The sequence below is a fragment of the Ranitomeya imitator genome, chromosome 5 (genome assembly GCF_032444005.1).
Source record: "Ranitomeya imitator isolate aRanImi1 chromosome 5, aRanImi1.pri, whole genome shotgun sequence".
Taxonomy (NCBI): Eukaryota; Metazoa; Chordata; class Amphibia; order Anura; family Dendrobatidae; genus Ranitomeya; species Ranitomeya imitator.
Window position 1 is genome coordinate 382,960,926 of NC_091286.1, and position 19,032 is coordinate 382,979,957.

The 19,032-nt window shown below is 40.1% G+C and overlaps 1 protein-coding gene across 1 annotated transcript in view; it reads left to right on the forward strand.

The window, feature by feature from the left end:
* Positions 1 to 19,032, forward strand: part of HMGCLL1 (3-hydroxy-3-methylglutaryl-CoA lyase like 1) — a 203,940-nt gene that overhangs the window by 154,968 nt on the left and 29,940 nt on the right. The window contains exons 7-8 of the mRNA XM_069768019.1: positions 7,521 to 7,584; positions 8,675 to 8,863. Of these exons, the coding sequence (XP_069624120.1) occupies positions 7,521 to 7,584; positions 8,675 to 8,863 (253 nt within the window). The remainder of the gene's footprint in view (positions 1 to 7,520; positions 7,585 to 8,674; positions 8,864 to 19,032) is intronic.

Consider the following 19,032-nt stretch of genomic DNA (forward strand, 5'->3'; position numbering starts at 1 on the left):
TAAAAAATGTGGTTGTTATGCACCCACACATACCTCCACAGAGGCTTTTTTCAGAGTACTCTGACAGACGCGTGCAGAGTACACACACAGGATTTTTGACACCATATTCCCACAGATACGGTTGCAGATTAGAAACATTTGTTTTTATGGCACAGTACTCCCACAGACATGAGTGCAGAGTATAACTCTTTTTTAGGGCCACAACTTGTACAGACACATCTGCAGAGTATAATTATTTTTTAGGCACATTACTTGTACAAACACGGCTGCAGTGTACACAGAAGCTTTTTAGACTTTTTGGCACAATACTTACAGAGGCTTTTTTGGTGCAGTACAAAGACTGTTTGGCACAGTATTTTCAGAGCTTTTTGGTAAAATACACACAGAGGCTTTTGAGCAAAGTACTCCCAGATGTATTTTGGTACAGTAGAAACCGAGGCTTGTTGGCACAGTACACACAAAGGCTTTTTGGCAGAGTACTCTCAGAGGCTTTTTGGCTCACAACTCCCAGCGGTTTTTTGGTACAGTACAATCAAAAGCTTTTTGCCACAGTACTCCCATAGGCTTTTTGGTACAGTGAAAACAGAGGCTTTTTGGCAAGCAAAAGGGATTTTTTTTAGACACAGCTCAAAAAAGATGGCTGCAAAGTAGAAACATTTTTTACATTTTAAATTTTGACCCACATGTAGGAGAGATGGCTGCATAGAACACTATTTTAGAAACACTACTTGAATAAAGAAAGCAGTAGAATAAAATATTTTTTTCAAATGGGGAAGAGACAGCTGCATACTATTTTTTTAGAAACATTATGTGTATAGGCACAGTGGTAGAATAAAACACATTTTTCGGCCCAAAAATGGGAAAGAGACTGCTGCACAGTGGAAATTTTTTCATAGAAACACTAATCACAAAAAGGTGGCGTGTCATAATTCCACTGGCAAGTGACCTGGGACTAGCGGGCGCCCTAGCTTTCTCTGTTCCCCAGTATACTTCAGATGGCAAAGATGTCAGGGCCTCCGCCCTTGCTTTATTTCCTACAACAGCCCTACGTCTGTCCCCTTCCCCCACATGGGGAAGAGAGGCACTTCTGTGTACTGCAGTACACCAACCCGACAGACAGGGGGACAGAGACAAGAATATAAAGAAAACTATACAAACACACAAAATATACACTCACATACTACAGAGGTATACACCAGGGTGTGTAGGGAGGGGGAAGAAATTAAAACGGGAAAGAAGAAGGAATTTCCAAGTGTACAAACCAAGCAACAGTCGCTAGTAAGCTCCTTCAACTCTCATTTACCATACCAGATTCTCTCACTCCAGATCTGTGTAGCTAATGCTAACTTAGACAAGGACCTGGTAATCAAGCCCGGGTTTTATAGGGAAGAGGAGTGGTTAACTAAGCAGAGCTGAAGGCAGGATTCTCCAACATGGCCGATTATCCCCTGTTCTGCTGAAAGAAACAAACACATTTAATACACTGGAGAAGTGCTTCTTCTCAGCAGCGGAGAAAGAGCCACCAGTAGCTGCAGTCTTCTGGCTCCGCTCTGTTGTGGTAACATCGTGACATGGCGACAGAGTGTGAAAATTTTTTAAACACACTAATCTTATAGACACAGTGGCAGACTTAAATAATTTTTTCAGCCCACAAATGGGAAAGAGCCGGCTGCATAGTAGAAAAACTTTTTAGAAACACTACTCATAAAAACTCAGTGGTAGAAAAAAAATGTTCTGCCCACAAATGAGAAGGAGATAGCTGCACGTAGCGCTACGTCCGTCACCCCTGCATGCTGTCTCCTTCCTCCATGCAGGGACGCCATTTTACTCACTGCCCCAGCCCTCGGTGTGGTCCCTGGTGTGCTCCTGCTTAATTTTTCCTGATCTGCATGTGCGCACCGCAGTTAATGGCGGATGACATGTGCGCGTTCTTCTGCTTTTAAAGGTGTAGCGCACGCATGTAATAAGTGCCCTCAGATTGTAGCTGAGAAACATTGAGTTTAACCAGTACATACATTTCCAATTGCTAGGAGTCATCTTGTATAAAAAACTCTCTCTACCTTATGGAGTCACATGGTCCCAGTGTGGCCAGTCCTGTATCCGAAGTCCCCTGGTCATGGAGCGGCTAGTCCTCTTCCCGCAGTTCCCTGGTCCTAGAGCAGCCAGAACCTGTGTCTCATTTCCTGGTCCTGGAGCAACCAGTGCCTGAACCTCATCCCCTGGTCTGTGAGCAGCCAGAGCCTGAACACTGTCCTCAGGTCCATGTGCAGTCAAACCCTGATCCAGTATTCGAGACGGTCATGTCTCAACCGAGCCCGAGTCCATGTCAGTAACCGTTCAGTAGAGGGGCCAATACTTACTAGTCTGAACGAAGACATAGCCATTTTCAGTGTCTGCGAACCTGACCCCTGGGGTCTGCATCTGCAGTATCAGGCCCTGCCCAGGAGTGGAATTTGGTGGCCACCTGCTGCTCAGTGTGTCACCGCCATCAGGAACTCCAGTGAACACCAGGTAGCCGATCGGCTATCCCTCTTCCTTGGGCAGGCCCAGCCATGTGCCTCAGTGGGTCCACAAATCCATGTATAGAAATGTTTTTTAGAATCACTATTCACAAAAAATTGGCTGCAGGGTACAAACATTTTTTAGACAGACTAATAATAGAGACACAGTAGTAGAAGAAAATTCCGCATTTTTTGGATTATAAAACGCACTTTTATTCCCCCAAATTTTGGGGGAAAATGGTGGTGCATCTTATAATATGGATATACCTTACCAGCCATGATGGAGCACGGTCCCAGGGTCACTGCTGAAGGAGGAAAGAGTGTAGCATTGCTGCAGGCCACAGACTGAGATGAGAGGATTTTCCGATGTGCGGCGCGCCGCAGCGGGCGTCTGGTGCTACATGGGTATCCAGTGCTACACAGGTGTCTCTAGTGCTGCGGGGCTCTGCCGACATTTTGTGAAAGGCCAGAGCCCTCGCAGTTCTATGGTTTCCTATGCGGTGGACTCTGGGAAAATGGCTTCCAGGGGTGGCGCATGCGCAGATGGAGATCTCGGCACTAGGGTTGAGCGACTCTTCATTTTTTGAGGTCGAGTCGGGTTTTGCGAAACCCGACTTTCTCAAAAGTCGGGTCGAGTGAAATCAGCCGATCTTATTGAAAAGTCGGGGTCGGGGATCGGACGAAACACGAAACCCAATACAAGTCAATGGGAAATTTTTTTTATTATATATTTACCTCAGCGCGATATAGCAGAAAAGCCGGTAATTCAATTGCCGGCTTTTCATTTCTCCTGCCTAAACCCGACATGATATGAGACATGGTTTACATACAGTAAACCATGTCATATCCCCCCTTTTTTTTTGCATATTCCACACTACTAATGTTAGTAGTGTGTATGTGCAAAATTTCGGCGCTCTAGCTATTAAATTTAAGGGATAAATTGCGGAAAAAATTGGCGTGGGCTCCCGCGCAATTTTCTCTGCCAGAGTAGTAAAGCCAGTGACTGAGGGCAGATATTAATAGCCTGGAGAGGGTCCATGGTTATTGGCCCCCCCTGGCTAAAAACATCTGCCCCCAGCCACCCCAGAAAAGGCACATCTGTAAGATGCGCCTATTCTGGCACTTGGCCACTCTCTTCCCATTCCTGTGTAGCAATGGGATATGGGGTAATGAAGGGCTAATGTCACCTTGCTATTGTAAGGTGACATTAAGCCAGATTAATAATGGAGAAGCGTCAATTCTGACACCTATCCATTATTAATCCAATTGTATGAAAGGGTTAAAAAAACACACACACATTATTGAAAAGTATTTTAATGAAATAAACACACAGGTTGTTTTAATATTTTATTGCTCTCTCAATCCACCTGTAGACCCTCATTCTGTATCAAATTAAAAATAATAAACCAACAATATACATACCTTCCGTTGATCTGTAACGTCCCACAATGTAAATCCATCTGAAGGGGTTAAAATATTTTGCAGGCAGGAGCTCTGCTATAATGCAGAGTTTCGTTGTTCTTTTGACTGTGAAAGGCAGCCTAGGTTGGATTTTTGCTCCTTTCTTCTTCAGTTTCCTTGATATCTATAAGTCTAGCCTCATGATCACACCAAGTGTATTCAGTCACTATTTCTGGACATAAACTCAGTTGAGAAGCCTTCTAGTCAAGTTGTTCTTTGCAGAGAGCTTTTCATTTTGATGCCTGCTTGTGTATGCCATTGCTGGCAGTGGCTAATTGTGTTTAGCTCAAGCACAGATAAAAAATGTAGATACGTTGAAAGAAAATTAATAGAATGATTCAGCAGATAAGATTTTACTACCTATGGAATGATTAAATTAATTGGAGGGCAGCTACAGCACGTCTCAGGGAAAATAGAATTACTAGAGTAGACAAACTATCTGTTGCATTTTGTTAAAAATAAAGTACCCCTAATAATCATCAAAGTTAAACGATTTAGCAACCACTTTATAATGTAATTTGCTTCTATGTGATTAAAGGCAAGTATATTTTAGGAGAACAAATATACAATCCTAAAAGGATGTGGGTTCTATACTCAAGAACAGACCAAGAATTACAGCTGTTAGATCAAGAGCCCTAACCTGTGGCTCGAGAACCATGTAATGCGTGCAGACCCATGATTTGTGGATCACATCTCTCTGTCAGCTTGGTTCCTTAGCACCAGGTCCAGCATACAGCTATAAAGTGAATGACACCAGATGGTGACTTTTATGACTAACCCTACTGGGAAGACCGTGCTTGAAGCTGGATGTAATAGTGTGGTGGATGGGAGAATACAAAATAGGGGTAATATGGCAATCCCTGAATGTAAGTATGCTACCAATAAGGGTAGAATAGGCAGAAGGTCTAAATGAGACGTCTGTTGAGAAGCTTTGGCTATCATTATATCGTTAATGGTGAGCTCAGGGTGACACTACAATAGGGCCATGCTGGATATAACTCAGTATTGTATGTGAATCTCAAGATAGGAAAGGTTTAATACATCTGTCAGTGGTTGCCTGGCAGCTTCAAAAGGGCTAACATAGACAGGGCTAGTGCAAGCAGCTCTGCCTAACAGATCCCAGGGGCAACCCTAGCCCTCACCCCTTAACTCCTGCAAAGGAATCTGGACCCAAACAAGGGCCCCTGGCCTTGAGCCATGGAATAAGCATCTGAATGGGGGCACAGACCAGCAGGAGCAGCCAGAGGAGCACAAAACTATATCTGGCAGCTTCCAACAGTTTGCTGGAAGCTTTAGAAGAGTGTGTTGCTTTCCAATTAGCTGACACAAAGAGCTGATAACATCAGCTGGGCATGGCAGCACACACATCCATATGGCCAGATTAGGCTATTTTCACACTAGCGTCGGAATCTCCCCGTCGCAATGCGTCGGGCAGAGATTCCGACGCTAGCGTTTAATGCACTGCACAACGGAGGCAGCAGATGCATTTCTCCGGCGCATCCACTGCCCCATTGTGAGGTGCGGGGAGGTGGGGGCGGAGTTCCGTTACATGTAGCGTTTTTTGCTCCCAACGGTCCGCCAAAGCACGACGCATCTGTCGCACGACGGATGCGACGTGTGGCAATCCGTCGCAATGCATCGTCAATACAAGTCTATGGGGAAAAAACAAAAGTGCTTGCAGGATGTGTTTTTTCTGCAAAACGACGCATTGTGACGGATTGCAGTTAACGCTAGTGTGAAAATAGCCTTAGACAACACTGCATGTCCCATACACCCTTACCTTCATGGCTGGATGGCCCTAGCCGTCCAGAGCTTCTGGTTCTGAATTCTCTTCTATCACCAGCGATGCCTGCAGAGTGAAGACGGCGTGGTGATGGAATCAGTAGCTGCAGGAATAGGCTTTGGTGGCGATGTGACAAAAGATTGGGAATCACCTTGTTAGACAAAGTTGTAGAAACACAATAGAAATGTTTTATATCTGAATAATTCTTCTGTAAAATGTAATCTCAAAGCAACAAGAAAATTTACCTCAATAGTTTATTATGCAGGAATACTAGTGGTAACAGAAAAACAGGCACTTTTTTTCACAATTCACATTTGAAGGAAGGGGTGCTGAAGTTGCTTTAATTCATTAACTATTGTAAGAAAGCAAACAGTTCATGTTAGATAGATTTACTGGATGCCATCTTTACTCTGATCTAAAAAGGGGTCCACTGAATTCCCAAACACCTTATCTATTTTGAGACCGTAAAAAAACAATAAAATTATCTACGGGTTTGGAACCCCTTTCCTCCAACGTGTATTGCGCAAAAAAGTACCCATTTTTCCTCCTGGAATAGGATACTTGTTCACTCACAATAAATCTTGGTGAACCCCATCTAAAAGCACCAGCTGTGAGGGAACCTTCAGAAACGGTAAAACTTTCCACTTCCACTGCACAAATATATTGTTGTGCTTCCAAATATGCACAAAATGGAAGCCTCTATACCTGTATGATTTCTGAGCTTGTTTTGTGTGTACATACTCAGCCGTTCACTTGTAGACTGTTCCAGCCTTATGAAAGTAATACAAAGTGGTTACAAACTTGTATATGATCAGCTGTATTGAAAGAAAAACGTTATAGGTCTCAAAATATGGGAGCACAAAAATAAATGAATTTGTAAGTATTTTTCTTGTGCAAATGTATGAAAATATAAAAAATAGATACATGTGGAATAACTAAAATTTGAGTTACAGACAGAATAAATATAACTAATACATGGAACACCACATAATTTAAAATGTTAAAAAGCAATGGAGGAATTAGCTTTCTGTGTCTTTAAAGTAAACTTATCATGGCAAATAATGCTATTAACTTAGAGATACATGGTTAATTTTCAAATTATTATAATTATTAGCATTAGAAAGGATCCTGGTCGACCTACTAAAAGTACTGGACTCAAAAGAAAATGAACTTTGTTCCACCCGGTAGTCACAGATTTTCAGCCATACAGGCATGTCACTGTGGCTACAGTCACTGTTAACAGCATCCCCCGGCACTTTGACTGACAGCCAGCTCTGTACTGATGCACTGCAGAGCTGACTGATAGTCAAAGTGCCGGGACATGCTTACTAATTTCATTTTCTCCCAGGTGCCACACGTTCAGTGGTTAGCAATGTTGCTTTGCAGTGCTAGGGTCCTGGGCTCAAATCCTACCAAGGACAACACTTGCCAGGAGTTTGTATGTTCTCCATGTGCTTGCATGGGTTTCACACTGGTACTCTGGTCTCCTCCCACACTCCAAAGACATATCAAAAGGTAATCTAGATTGTGAGCACCAATGGGCACATCGATGATAATATCTGTAAAGTGCTGCAGAATATCATGACATTATACAAGTAAAGCATAATAAAAACAACGCTATTAAGCTGACTCTATATCTGCAGGTTAATATTGGTGTCCGATGTGACAAATTCCCTTAGAGACTACAGTTGGATTAAAGCTCAAGAGTTTATAAGCGATGATAAGACTATTGCTACACTCATATTTGTTGATATAAAACATGCTTGCTTTTACAGATATGTGTCTTGTGTAATCGGCTGCCCTTATGAAGGAAGTATTGATGCTCAAAAAGTAGCAGAGGTAAGATGTTATTTTTAATTTAATAAGGTTAAAAATTTCATAAATTGACGCTCATAAAGTAGCAGAGGCAAGATGTTATTTATAACTATTAATAAGGTTAAAAGTTTCATAAATTTCACATAACCCCATAAATTTGAACAATTTACGATTCAACTTGCACTGATGAGAGTAGTACTTATCAGCTGTTGCCTGGCCATCCGTAACCTTTTCAGCGCCGGTCAAAGCTTCTGTCGTCTATGTGACAGTGTGGGAATGGCAGTGCTATGACTGGCAGTAACATGTAAAGTTACCTTCGATCAGAGTCGGTGTTTCCCACGCTGTCAAACAAATGACAGCTTGAGAGCCAGAAGCTTGTGAAAGCGTTGGAAACACCGAATGTTTGAGACCCCTATTCATTTGAATGGGGTCAGGGTTTGGGTTCAAGTTCGGGTATAATTATAATTATTGTTATTACAAGATGTATTGATTCAAATGTAAAAGGGTGGTCCCACAAACAAAGAATATTTGGCGTTTTTTTCTCATAGGCTTCAATAAAAACATAAACATATGAAGGAAGCCTAAAGGTACACTCAATTACAGAATTTCGGGGGAAATGAAGACATTTTTGGCATGTTTTTCCTTGTTTAAATGTTTATATCTGTGATTTTTTTTTCTAAGACTACCTTCACATATTTGGAATTACCTTCAGATTTCATTGCGCAAAGTTCTGAAGTTGATCCATTGATCTGAAGCAACCCCATTCAGAATATATACTGATTATCTATCACAAAAATTTGTGTAACAAAACTACAGAACTCACTCTTACCATTTTTTGCACCCTTACAAAATGCAGCATGCGTTGATGAGAGTTGTAGTATTCCCAACAGATGGAGTACCACATATTGGGAACACTGTTTTAAAGATTGCAGTCTTATTGATCATTTTTCCATAGAGTTCTCGATAGGAAAAGTTAATAACAACCGCAAAATTTCAGTTCAAGATTTCTGAATAAAAAAAAAAAATCTAAATTCATGACATTTTTACAAGTCAAAATTAATACTGCCAAAGATCATAAATATGCAACCTAATGTATTATTTGTTTTTTACTCAGGTGTCTAAAAGGCTGTACAGTATGGGTTGTTATGAGATCTCACTTGGGGACACTATTGGAGTTGGAACACCAGGTAGTATCCGAAAAATGCTGGAAGCTGTAATGAAAGAGATTCCCGTCCATGCTCTAGCGGTTCACTGCCATGACACATATGGGCAAGCTTTGGCCAATATTCTTACAGCAATGCAGGTATAGCTCAACAATTTTTTCTATAATTGGGAAAAATGAACAAATATTAAAAGATCCCAAAGCCAGAGATAGGTTAATAGAAAATTAACATCTTCATAATTTTCGTAATTGCTTTATCCTAAGCTTTATTTAGGACCTGAACCCATTGTTTCCAATACAACTTTTGATCCAACATTGTGATGTTGTGGAAAGTCTGTTGACAACTGATGATTTTCTCATCAGTTGTGATCGCTTGAGTTGCATTAAGCTCAAAAAAGCCTTAGCTAGCAGCAATATATATATAAATATATATATATATATATGTGAGCTCAGACTTTAGAAAAGACCATAACAGTATCAGGATGGAAATAAACAAATGTTACAATTTCAAAAATAGAATACAGTCCCGCTAATGGTTTCCGAGGTCACATACATTGTAACAATCTTTAGAAATCAGTGTTCCGAGTTCAGTAGGTTTTAAAATGTGAAGTGATATCACTACATAAAATGATATAAACCAGCTGTGAGCAATAACAAAACAACCATACAGCCATACCTAAAATAATGGACATAAAAGATAAAATATCCATAAAAACAAGAGGAAGAAAGGAGAGGGTTCGCCGAAAATAGCTTTCTTTTTGCCCAGTAGTAAAGGTGTGGATGAAGTGTCAGCACCCCTTCTGAAGACTTGCTGTAAAACATGTCTTTAATGGTTTGCATTTTTTGCTGTTTTAACCCCTTCCCGCCATGGCCACTTTGCGTTTTTTTCATCTTAGTTTTTTTCTCCCCTTCTTCCAAGAGCCTTAACTTTTTTATATTTCCATCAATATAGCCACATAGAAACTTGTTGTTTGCGGGATGAGTTGTGCTTTTAAATGGCACGATTGATTTTACCATATACTGTAATGGAAAATTGGAACAAAATTCCAAGTGTGGTGAAATTGCAAATAAAAGTGCAGTTCCACAATTATTTTTGGGGTTTTTCATTTACCATGTTCACTATGCAATAAATCTGATCTGGCAATATGACTCTACAGATCAGTACGAGTATGCACATGCCAAACATTTATAGTTTATTTTTCTTTAAAGGGAACCTGTCACCCCGTTTTTTCAGATTGAGATATAAATACTGTTAAATAGGGCCTGCGCTGTGTGTTACTATAGTGTATGTAGCGTACCCTGATTCCCCACCTATGCTGAGAAATACATTACCAAAGTCGCCGTTTTTGCCTGTAAATCAGGCTGGTCAGGTCGGGAGGGCGTGTTCACAGCGCTGTTTCTTCCTCAGCTTTACGTTGGTGGCGTAGTGGTGTGCGCATGTTGAGGTGACTAATCCACTGTGGGCACGTGAACAAGGAGCGCGCGATCTGCGCTATCACCCCCTGTCATCGGTGGGGGCGGCCATCTTCCTGGGGCCGCGTGTGCGCAGATGGAGTGCTCTGCTGCACGGGGCTTCAGGAAAATGGCCGCGGGATACCGCGCATGCGCACAAGAGATCGCGGCGGCCATTTTCCCAAAGCCGAATTTGCAGTATTAATTTTGACTTGTAAAAATGTCATGAATTTAGATTTTTTTTTTTTATTCAGAAATCTTGAACTGAAATTTTGCGGTTGTTATTAACTTTTCCTATCGAGAACTCTATGGAAAAATGATCAATAAGACTGCAATCTTTAAAACAGTGTTCCCAATATGTGGTACTCCATCTGTTGGGAATACTACAACTCTCATCAACGCATGCTGCATTTTGTAAGGGTGCAAAAAATGGTAAGGGTGAGTTCTGTAGTTTTGTTACACAAATTTTTGTGATAGATAATCAGTATATATTCTGAATGGGGTTGCTTCAGATCAATGGATCAACTTCAGAACTTTGCGCAATGAAATCTGAAGGTAATTCCAAATATGTGAAGGTAGTCTTAGAAAAAAAAATCACAGATATAAACATTTAAACAATGAAAAACATGCCAAAAATGTCTTCATTTCCCCCGAAATTCTGTAATTGAGGGTACCTTTAGGCTTCCTTCATATGTTTATGTTTTTATTGAAGCCTATGAGAAAAAAACGCCAAATGTTCTTTGTTTGTGGGACCACCCTTTTACATTTGAATCAATACATCTTGTAATAACAATAATTATAATTATACTCGAACTTGAACCCAAACCCTGACCCCATTCAAATGAATAGGGGTCTCAAACATTCGGTGTTTCCAACGCTTTCACAAGCTTCTGGCTCTCAAGCTGTCATTTGTTTGACAGCGTGGGAAACACCCACTCTGATCGAAGGTAACTTTACATGTTACTGCCAGTCATAGCACTGCCATTCCCACACTGTCACATAGACGACAGAAGCTTTGACCGGCTCTGAAAAGGTTACGGATGGCCAGGCAACAGCTGATAAGTACTACTCTCATCAGTGCAAGTTGAATCGTAAATTGTTCAAATTTATGGGGTTATGTGAAATTTATGAAATTTTTAACCTTATTAATAGTTATAAATAACATCTTGCCTCTGCTACTTTATGAGCGTCAATTTATGAAATTTTTAACCTTAATAAATTATAAATAACATCTTACCTCTGCTACTTTTTGAGCATCAATACTTCCTTCATAAGGGCAGCCGATTACACAAGACACATATCTGTAAAAGCAAGCATGGCCGCCGCGATCTCTTGTGCGCACGCGCGGCATCCCGCGGCCATTTTCCTGAAGCCCCGTGCAGCAGAGCACTCCATCTGCGCATGCGCGGCCCCAGGAAGATGGCCGCCCCCACCGATGACAGGGGGTGATAGCGCAGATCGCGCGCTCCTTGTTCACGTGCCCACAGTGGATTAGTCACCTTAACATGCGCACACCACTACGCCACCAACGTAAAGCTGAGGAAGAAACAGCGCTGTGAACAGGCCCTCCCGACCTGACCAGCCTGATTGACAGGCGAAAACGGCGACTTTGGTAATGTATTTTGCAGCATAGGGTGGGAATCAGGGTACACTACATACACTATAGTAACGCACAGCTCAGGCCCTATTTAACAGTATTTATATCTCAATCTGAAAAAACGGGGTGACAGGTTCCCTTTAAATTGTGGAAACATTATGAAATTTTGAATGAAATTTTTTTTTCGGGATCTGGGGCTGTGTGATGGCTTATTCTTCTTGTTGTAGGTATGATGTTTTGATAGCTTCTTATTGCATTTTATTGAAATGTTGCTGTGGCCAAAAAAACGTAATTCCGTCTTTTCAATTTTTTTTTCTCAGTACGCTGTTTACAGATCTAATTAATTTATTTTATATTTTGATATATCAGACATTTCGGAATGCAGTGATACCAATTATGTGTATTTTTTCAATTGTTATATTTTCAGTGAGGCAAAAGGGGGGTGATTGAATTTTTTATTTTATTTTTTACATATTTAAAAAAAAAATGTTTTCACTGTTTACTGAATTTAATAATCCTCTTAGGAGACTTAAATTTGCCATTGTTCGATCGCTTGTGCTATACATGGCATTGCTTCAGCACTGCACAGTAGTGTGGGATATTGATAGTAGTAGAAGAAATACTCTGTTACTCTGCAACTGTGTTGTTATGCTGTTTGTAAAGAAACTAAGATATGATCCTCTGCCACATGCGGAAGAAATGGCTGTTGCTGTATGTGACCCTATGACTGCATCTGCTATGTGTCACAAAATCAGTGCTCATCTAAATAATGCCCACCACTGGGCCTTTTACAAAATAAAATGCCTCATTTGTGCCCTCTAGATGGTAAAATGAATGCCCCTTGCAAGTATCCTAGAAAACAGTGTCCACATTTTGCTCCTTAGAAAGTAATAATTCCCCGTGTGCGTGTTTGGTGGTCTAAACAATCATGAATAACACTCATCGGAGCTGAAACGCGTTGGTTGTATCCATTGTGACCAGAACCGCACTTACCATGTTTTTATGGATGTGATTTATTTCTTTAATAAAATTGGACATTTTAGTTACCTGCTTCTACGCTGGATTTTTCCTCTTCCAGAGTTATTGCTACAAAAAGTGACCCTGATCAGATTTAAAAAACTTGTTCTGGTCAGGAAGGTAAAAATTAGCTTGGTCACTAAGGCGATAATCAGTTCAGCCCTTCGGGACATTGACCATTTGAATGGTTTCAAAAATATGTTTTTTTTAGCGTCACCATATATGAGGTCAATTAATGTTGCATACATTGGAAAATAGATTATTAACAAAATACATTTTTTATTGTATACTGTAATATAGTATTATCAGCATCCAAAATGAGAATCTAGAGTGATATTGCATTAAGAATGTGAAATTCAACAAAATGTACAGCTATTACAGCATTAATTTTATTATGAGAAACGTCACACATGTAAATGAAAAAGTTGTAAACTTCTGCTGCAGTTTTTGTTATTCGTTGCTAGAGGGCAATGTTGTACCTTGTAAAACATTGCTTATTATCCTTGTAAGGTATCAGCAATAAAAAAAAAATCTAAGGTGTGAGAAAGCATTCATTTAACACTTCATTCCCATCTGCTCCCTAATTTTTTTTCAGCCTTGCTTATTTCCACAAGTCTCAGATCTCAGATGTTCTATTTATTCATGTCTGCTAATATGCCTTTACACTTATCAATTTTTAATTTCATTTCTAAAACTATTAATATTTAAGGGGTAATCTAATTTCAGAAAATACATAGTATTCATTGCCTAAATTCTGAAGGTTAATCTAAGGAATAAAACATTTTCTAAGAGATTACACTATGCCTAGTTTATGGACATAAAGTTACGTGATACAATTTTGTATATTGCAGCTATATTTAGGAGTGAAACGGTATGGAAATCCTTTGTGAATCTGTGAAAAAAAAAAATCTGCATTTTTTTCCAGTAGATTTATTGCAGATTATGTTGTAGACTTGCCATGAATTTCATCCCGCTCATTGCAAATCGTGACCCCTTTTATTGCATTTTAGTAACCCCTTTAAATACTTTGCTAGAGGTGAGTTGGGGTGAATTGTTGCTTGACAGTGACACATACATGATAGTAGGAATAATGGTGAATGACTGAGAAATACATTAGAATATGGAAAAAAGTACATAAAGCACTAAATAACTATGGAAACAGAGCAGAAGATAAAAGAAACCGAGAAATGGCAGAAGAGGCAACAGAAGAAATTCTGTATTTTATAGATGTAATGTTATCCCAGACTATTTCCTAAAAATAAAAACCAAAAACATGGGCTACACACCTGTTAGGATGAGTGTAATATATATGTGCACACACACTATGACAATTAGCCGAATATATATAACCTAGAATAAATACAATGCATAGATACTCTACAGCCAGTAAATAGTAAAAAGTATAAAAACAGTAGTTACGTAGTTGCAATTTTTTTTATAAAAAAAAACAAACAGTAAAAGCACCCCCAACTGTAATGAGCTATCAGAGTTGGGAACATCCTTATTGGGTACACCTTGTCAAGGTGGGAACACTTTTACTTGTTTTTGATAAAAAAAAAAAAAAAAACATGTTAACAAAGCACCCTATGTTTTTTACATGTATTACTTTTGAGTTTCTATGCATTGTTTTTATTCTAGACTAGCTGAAGAGCCCGGCGTTGCCTGGGCATAGTAAATATCTGTGGTTAGTTATAGCACGTCACTTCTCTTATTTTCCCATTACGCCTCTCATTTTCCCAATCACATCTTTAATTTTCCCCCTCACATCTCTCATTTTCTCCCTCACACCTCTCATTTTCTCCCTCACTCCTCTCATTCCCGCCTAACACTTGTCATTTCGACCTCACATCTGTCATTTTCCGATCACTACACTATTTTCCCTCACTCCTCTCATTTTGCACTCACACCTTTTCATTTTCACCTCACACCTCTCATTTTCACCTCAGTATATACATGTTTGTCATCTCCCTTATATATAGTATACACCTGTATGTCATCTCCTGTATATAGTATATACCTGTATGTCATCTCCCCTGTATATAGTATATGCCTGCTGTGTGTCATCTCCCCTGTATATAGTATATACCTGTATGTCATCTCCTCCTATATATAGTATATACCTGTATGTCATCTCCTCCTATATATAGTATATACCTGTATGTCATCTCCTTCTATATATAGTATATACCTGTATGTCATCTCCTTCTATATATAGTATATACCTGTATGTCATCTCCTCCTATATATAGTATATACCTGTGTGTCATCTAACCTGTATATAGTATATATCTGTGTGTCATCTCCTCCTGTATATAGTATATACCTGTATGTCATCTTCTATATATAGCATATACCTGTATGTCATCTCCTCCTGTATATAGTATATACCTGTATGTCATCTCCTTCTATATATAGTATATACCTGTATGTCATCTCCTTCTATATATAGTATATACCTGTATGTCATCTCCTCCTGTATATAGTATATACCTGTGTGTCATCTCCCCTGTATATAGTATATATCTGTGTGTCATCTCCTCCTGTATATAGTATATACCTGTATGTCATCTCCTCCTGTATATAGTATGTACCTGTATGTCATCTCCTCCTTTATATAGTATATACCTGTGTGTCATCTCTCCTGTATATAGTATATATCTGTGTGTCATCTCCCCTGTATATAGTATATACCTGTGTGATCTCCTGTATTAGACCTCGTTAACACGTTATTTGCTCAGTATTTTTACCTCAGTATTTGTAAGATAAATTGGCAGCCTGATAAATCCCTAGCCAACAGGAAGCCCTCCCCCTGGCAGTATATATTAGCTGACACATACACATAATAGACAGGTCATGTGACTGACAGCTGCCGTATTTCCTATATGGTACATTTGTTGCTCTTGTAGTTTGTCTGCTTATTAATCAGAATTTTATTTTTGAAGGCTAATACCAGACTTGTGTGTGTTTTAGGGCGAGTTTCGTTTGTCAAGTTGTGTGTGTTGAGTTGTGTGTGGCGACATGCATGTAGCGACTTTTGTGAGATGAGTTTTGTGTGGCAACATGCGTGTAGCAACTTTTTGTGTGTCGAGTTGCATGTGACAGGTTAGTGTAGCAAGTTGTGTGCAGCAAGTTTTGCGCATGGCGAGTTTTGCGCGTGGTGAGTTTTATGTCTGGTGCCTTTTGAGTATGTGCAAGTTTTGTGTGAGGCAACTTTTGCATGTGTTGCAAATTTTGTGCATATGGCAATTTTTCCGCATGTGCAAGTTTTGCGTGTGGCGAGTTTTCCATGAGGTGAGTTTTGCACTTGTGGCGAGTTTTGCGTGAGCCTATTTTTTGCATGTGGCGAGTTTTGCGCGTGGTGAGTTTTGAGCGGCGACTTTTGTGTTTCGACTTTTATGTGGCGAGGTTGGCGTATGTGTGGTGAAATGTGTGCTGAGGGTGGTATATGTGTTCAAGCACGTGGTAGTGTGTGGCGCATTTTGTGTGTGTGTTCATATCCCCGTGTGGTGAGTATCCCATGTCGGGGTCCTACCTTAGCAACTGTACGGTATATACTCTTTGGCGCCATCGCTCTCACTCTTTAAGTCCCCCTTGTTCACATCTGGCTGCTGTCAATTTGCCTCCAACACTTTTCCTTTCACTTTTCCCCATTATGTAGATAGGGGAAAAATAGTTTGGTGAATTGGAAAGCTCGGGGTTAAAATTTCACCTCACAACATAGCCTATGACGCTCTCAGGGTCCCGACGTGTGACTGTGCAAAATTTTGTTTCTGTAGCTGTGACGCCTCCAACACTTTTACTTTCACTTTTTTCCCCATTATGTAGATAGGGGCAAAATTGTTTGGTGAATTGGAAAGCGCGTGGTTAAAATTTCACCTCACAATGTAGCGTATGACGCTCTCAGGGTCCACACGTGTGGCTGTGCAAAATTTTGTTTCTGTAGCTGCGACGCCTCCAACACTTTTCCTTTCACTTTTTTCCCCATTATGTAGTTAGGAGCAAAATTGTTTGGTGAATTGGAAAGCGCGGGGTTAAAATTTCACCTCACAACGTAGCCTATGACGCTCTCGGGGTCCAGACGTGTGACTGTGCAAAATTTTGTTGCTGTAGCTGCGACGCTTCCAACACTTTTCCTTTCACTTTTTTCCCCATTATGTAGATAGGGGCAAAATTGTTTGGTGAATTGGAACGCGCGGGGTTAAAATTTTGCCTCACAAAATAGCCTATGACGCTCTCAGGGTCCAGACGTGTGACTGTGCAAAATTTTGTGGCTGTAGCTGCGACGGTGCAGATGCCAATCCCGGACATACACACACACATACACACACACACACACACACACACATTCAGCTTTATATATTAGACTAGCTGAAGAGCCCGGCGTTGCCTGGGCATAGTAAATATCTGTGGTTAGTTATAGCACCTCACGTCTCTTATTTTCCCATCATGCCTCTCATTTTCTCCCTTACACCTCTCATTTTCTCCCTTACACCTCTCATTTTCCCCCTCGCTCCTCTTATTTTCCCCCTCACTCCTCTCATTCCCCCCTAACACTTGTCATTTCGACCTCACATCTGTCATTTTCTGATCACTCCACTATTTTCCCTCACTCCTCTCATTTTGCACTCACACCTTTTCATTTTCCCCTCAGTATATACAAGTTTGTCATTTCCATTATATATAGTATACACCTGTATGTCTTCTCTTGTATATAGTATATACCTGTATGTCATCTCCCCTGCAAATAGTATATACCTGCTGTATGTAATCTCCTCCTGTATATTGTGTATACCCATGTGTCATCTCCTCTATTATATACATGTTTGTCATCTCTTCTGTATATACTATATACCTGTATGTCATCTCCTCCTATATATAGTATATACCTGTATGTCATCTCCTATATATAGTATATACCTGTATGTCATCTCCCCTGTATATAGTATATACCTGCTGTATGTCATCTCCTCTTTATACCTATGTCATCTCCTCTTTTATATAGTATATACCTGTATGTCATCTCTTGTATATAGTATATACGTGTGTCATATCCTCCTATATATAGCATGTACCTGTAAGTCATCTCCTCCTGTATATAGTATATACCTGTGCATCATCTGCTCCTGTATATAGTATATACCTGTATGTCATCTCCTCCTGTATATAGTATATACCTGTGTGTCATCTCCACTGTATATAGTATATACCTGTGTGTCATGTCCTCCTGTATATAGTATATACCTGTATGTCATCTCCTCCTGTATATAGTATATACCTGTGTGTCATGTCCCCTGTATATAGTATAAACCTGTGTGTCATCTCCTCCTGTATATAGTATATACCTGTATGTCATCTTTTCCTGTATATAGTATATACCTTTGTGTCATCTGCTCCTGTATATAGTATGTACCTGTGTGTCATATCCTCCTGTATATAGTATATACCTGTGTGTCATCTCCTCCTGTATATAGTATATACCTGTGTGTCATCTCTCCTGTATATAGTATATACCTGTGTGTAATCTCCTGTATATAGTATATACCTGTGTGTCTTCTCCCCTGTAAATAGTATATATATGTATGTTATCTCCTCCTGTATTAGACCACGCTCACACGTTATTTGATCAGTATTTTTACCTCAGTATTTGTAAGCTAAATTGGCAGCCTGATAAATCCCCAGCCAACAGGAAGCCCTGCCCCCTGGCAGTATATATTAGCTCACACATACACATAATAGACAGGTCATGTGACTGACAGCTGCCGTATTTCCTATATGGTACATTTGTTGCTCTTGTAGTTTGTCTGCTTATTAATCAGATTTTTATTTTTGAAGGATAATACCAGACTTGTGTGTATTTTAGGGCAAGTCTCATGTGTCAAGTTGTGTGTGTTGAGTTGCATGTGGCGACATGCATGTAGCGACTTTTGTGAGATGAGTTTTGTGTGGCGACATGCGTGTAGCAACTTGTTGTGTGTCGAGTTGCATGTGACAGGTTAGTGTAGCAAGTTGTGTGCAGCAATTTTGCGGATGGCGAGTTTTGCACGTGGCGAGTTTTACGTGTGGTGCGTTTTGAGTATGTGCAAGTTTTGTGTGAGGCAACTTTTGTATGTGTTGCAACTTTTGTGCATGTGGCAATTTTTCCGCATGTGCAAGTTTTGCGTGTGGCGAGTTGTCCATGAGGTGAGTTTTGCACGTGTGGCGATTTTGCGTGAGCCTAGTTTTGCATGTGGTGAGTTTTGCGCGT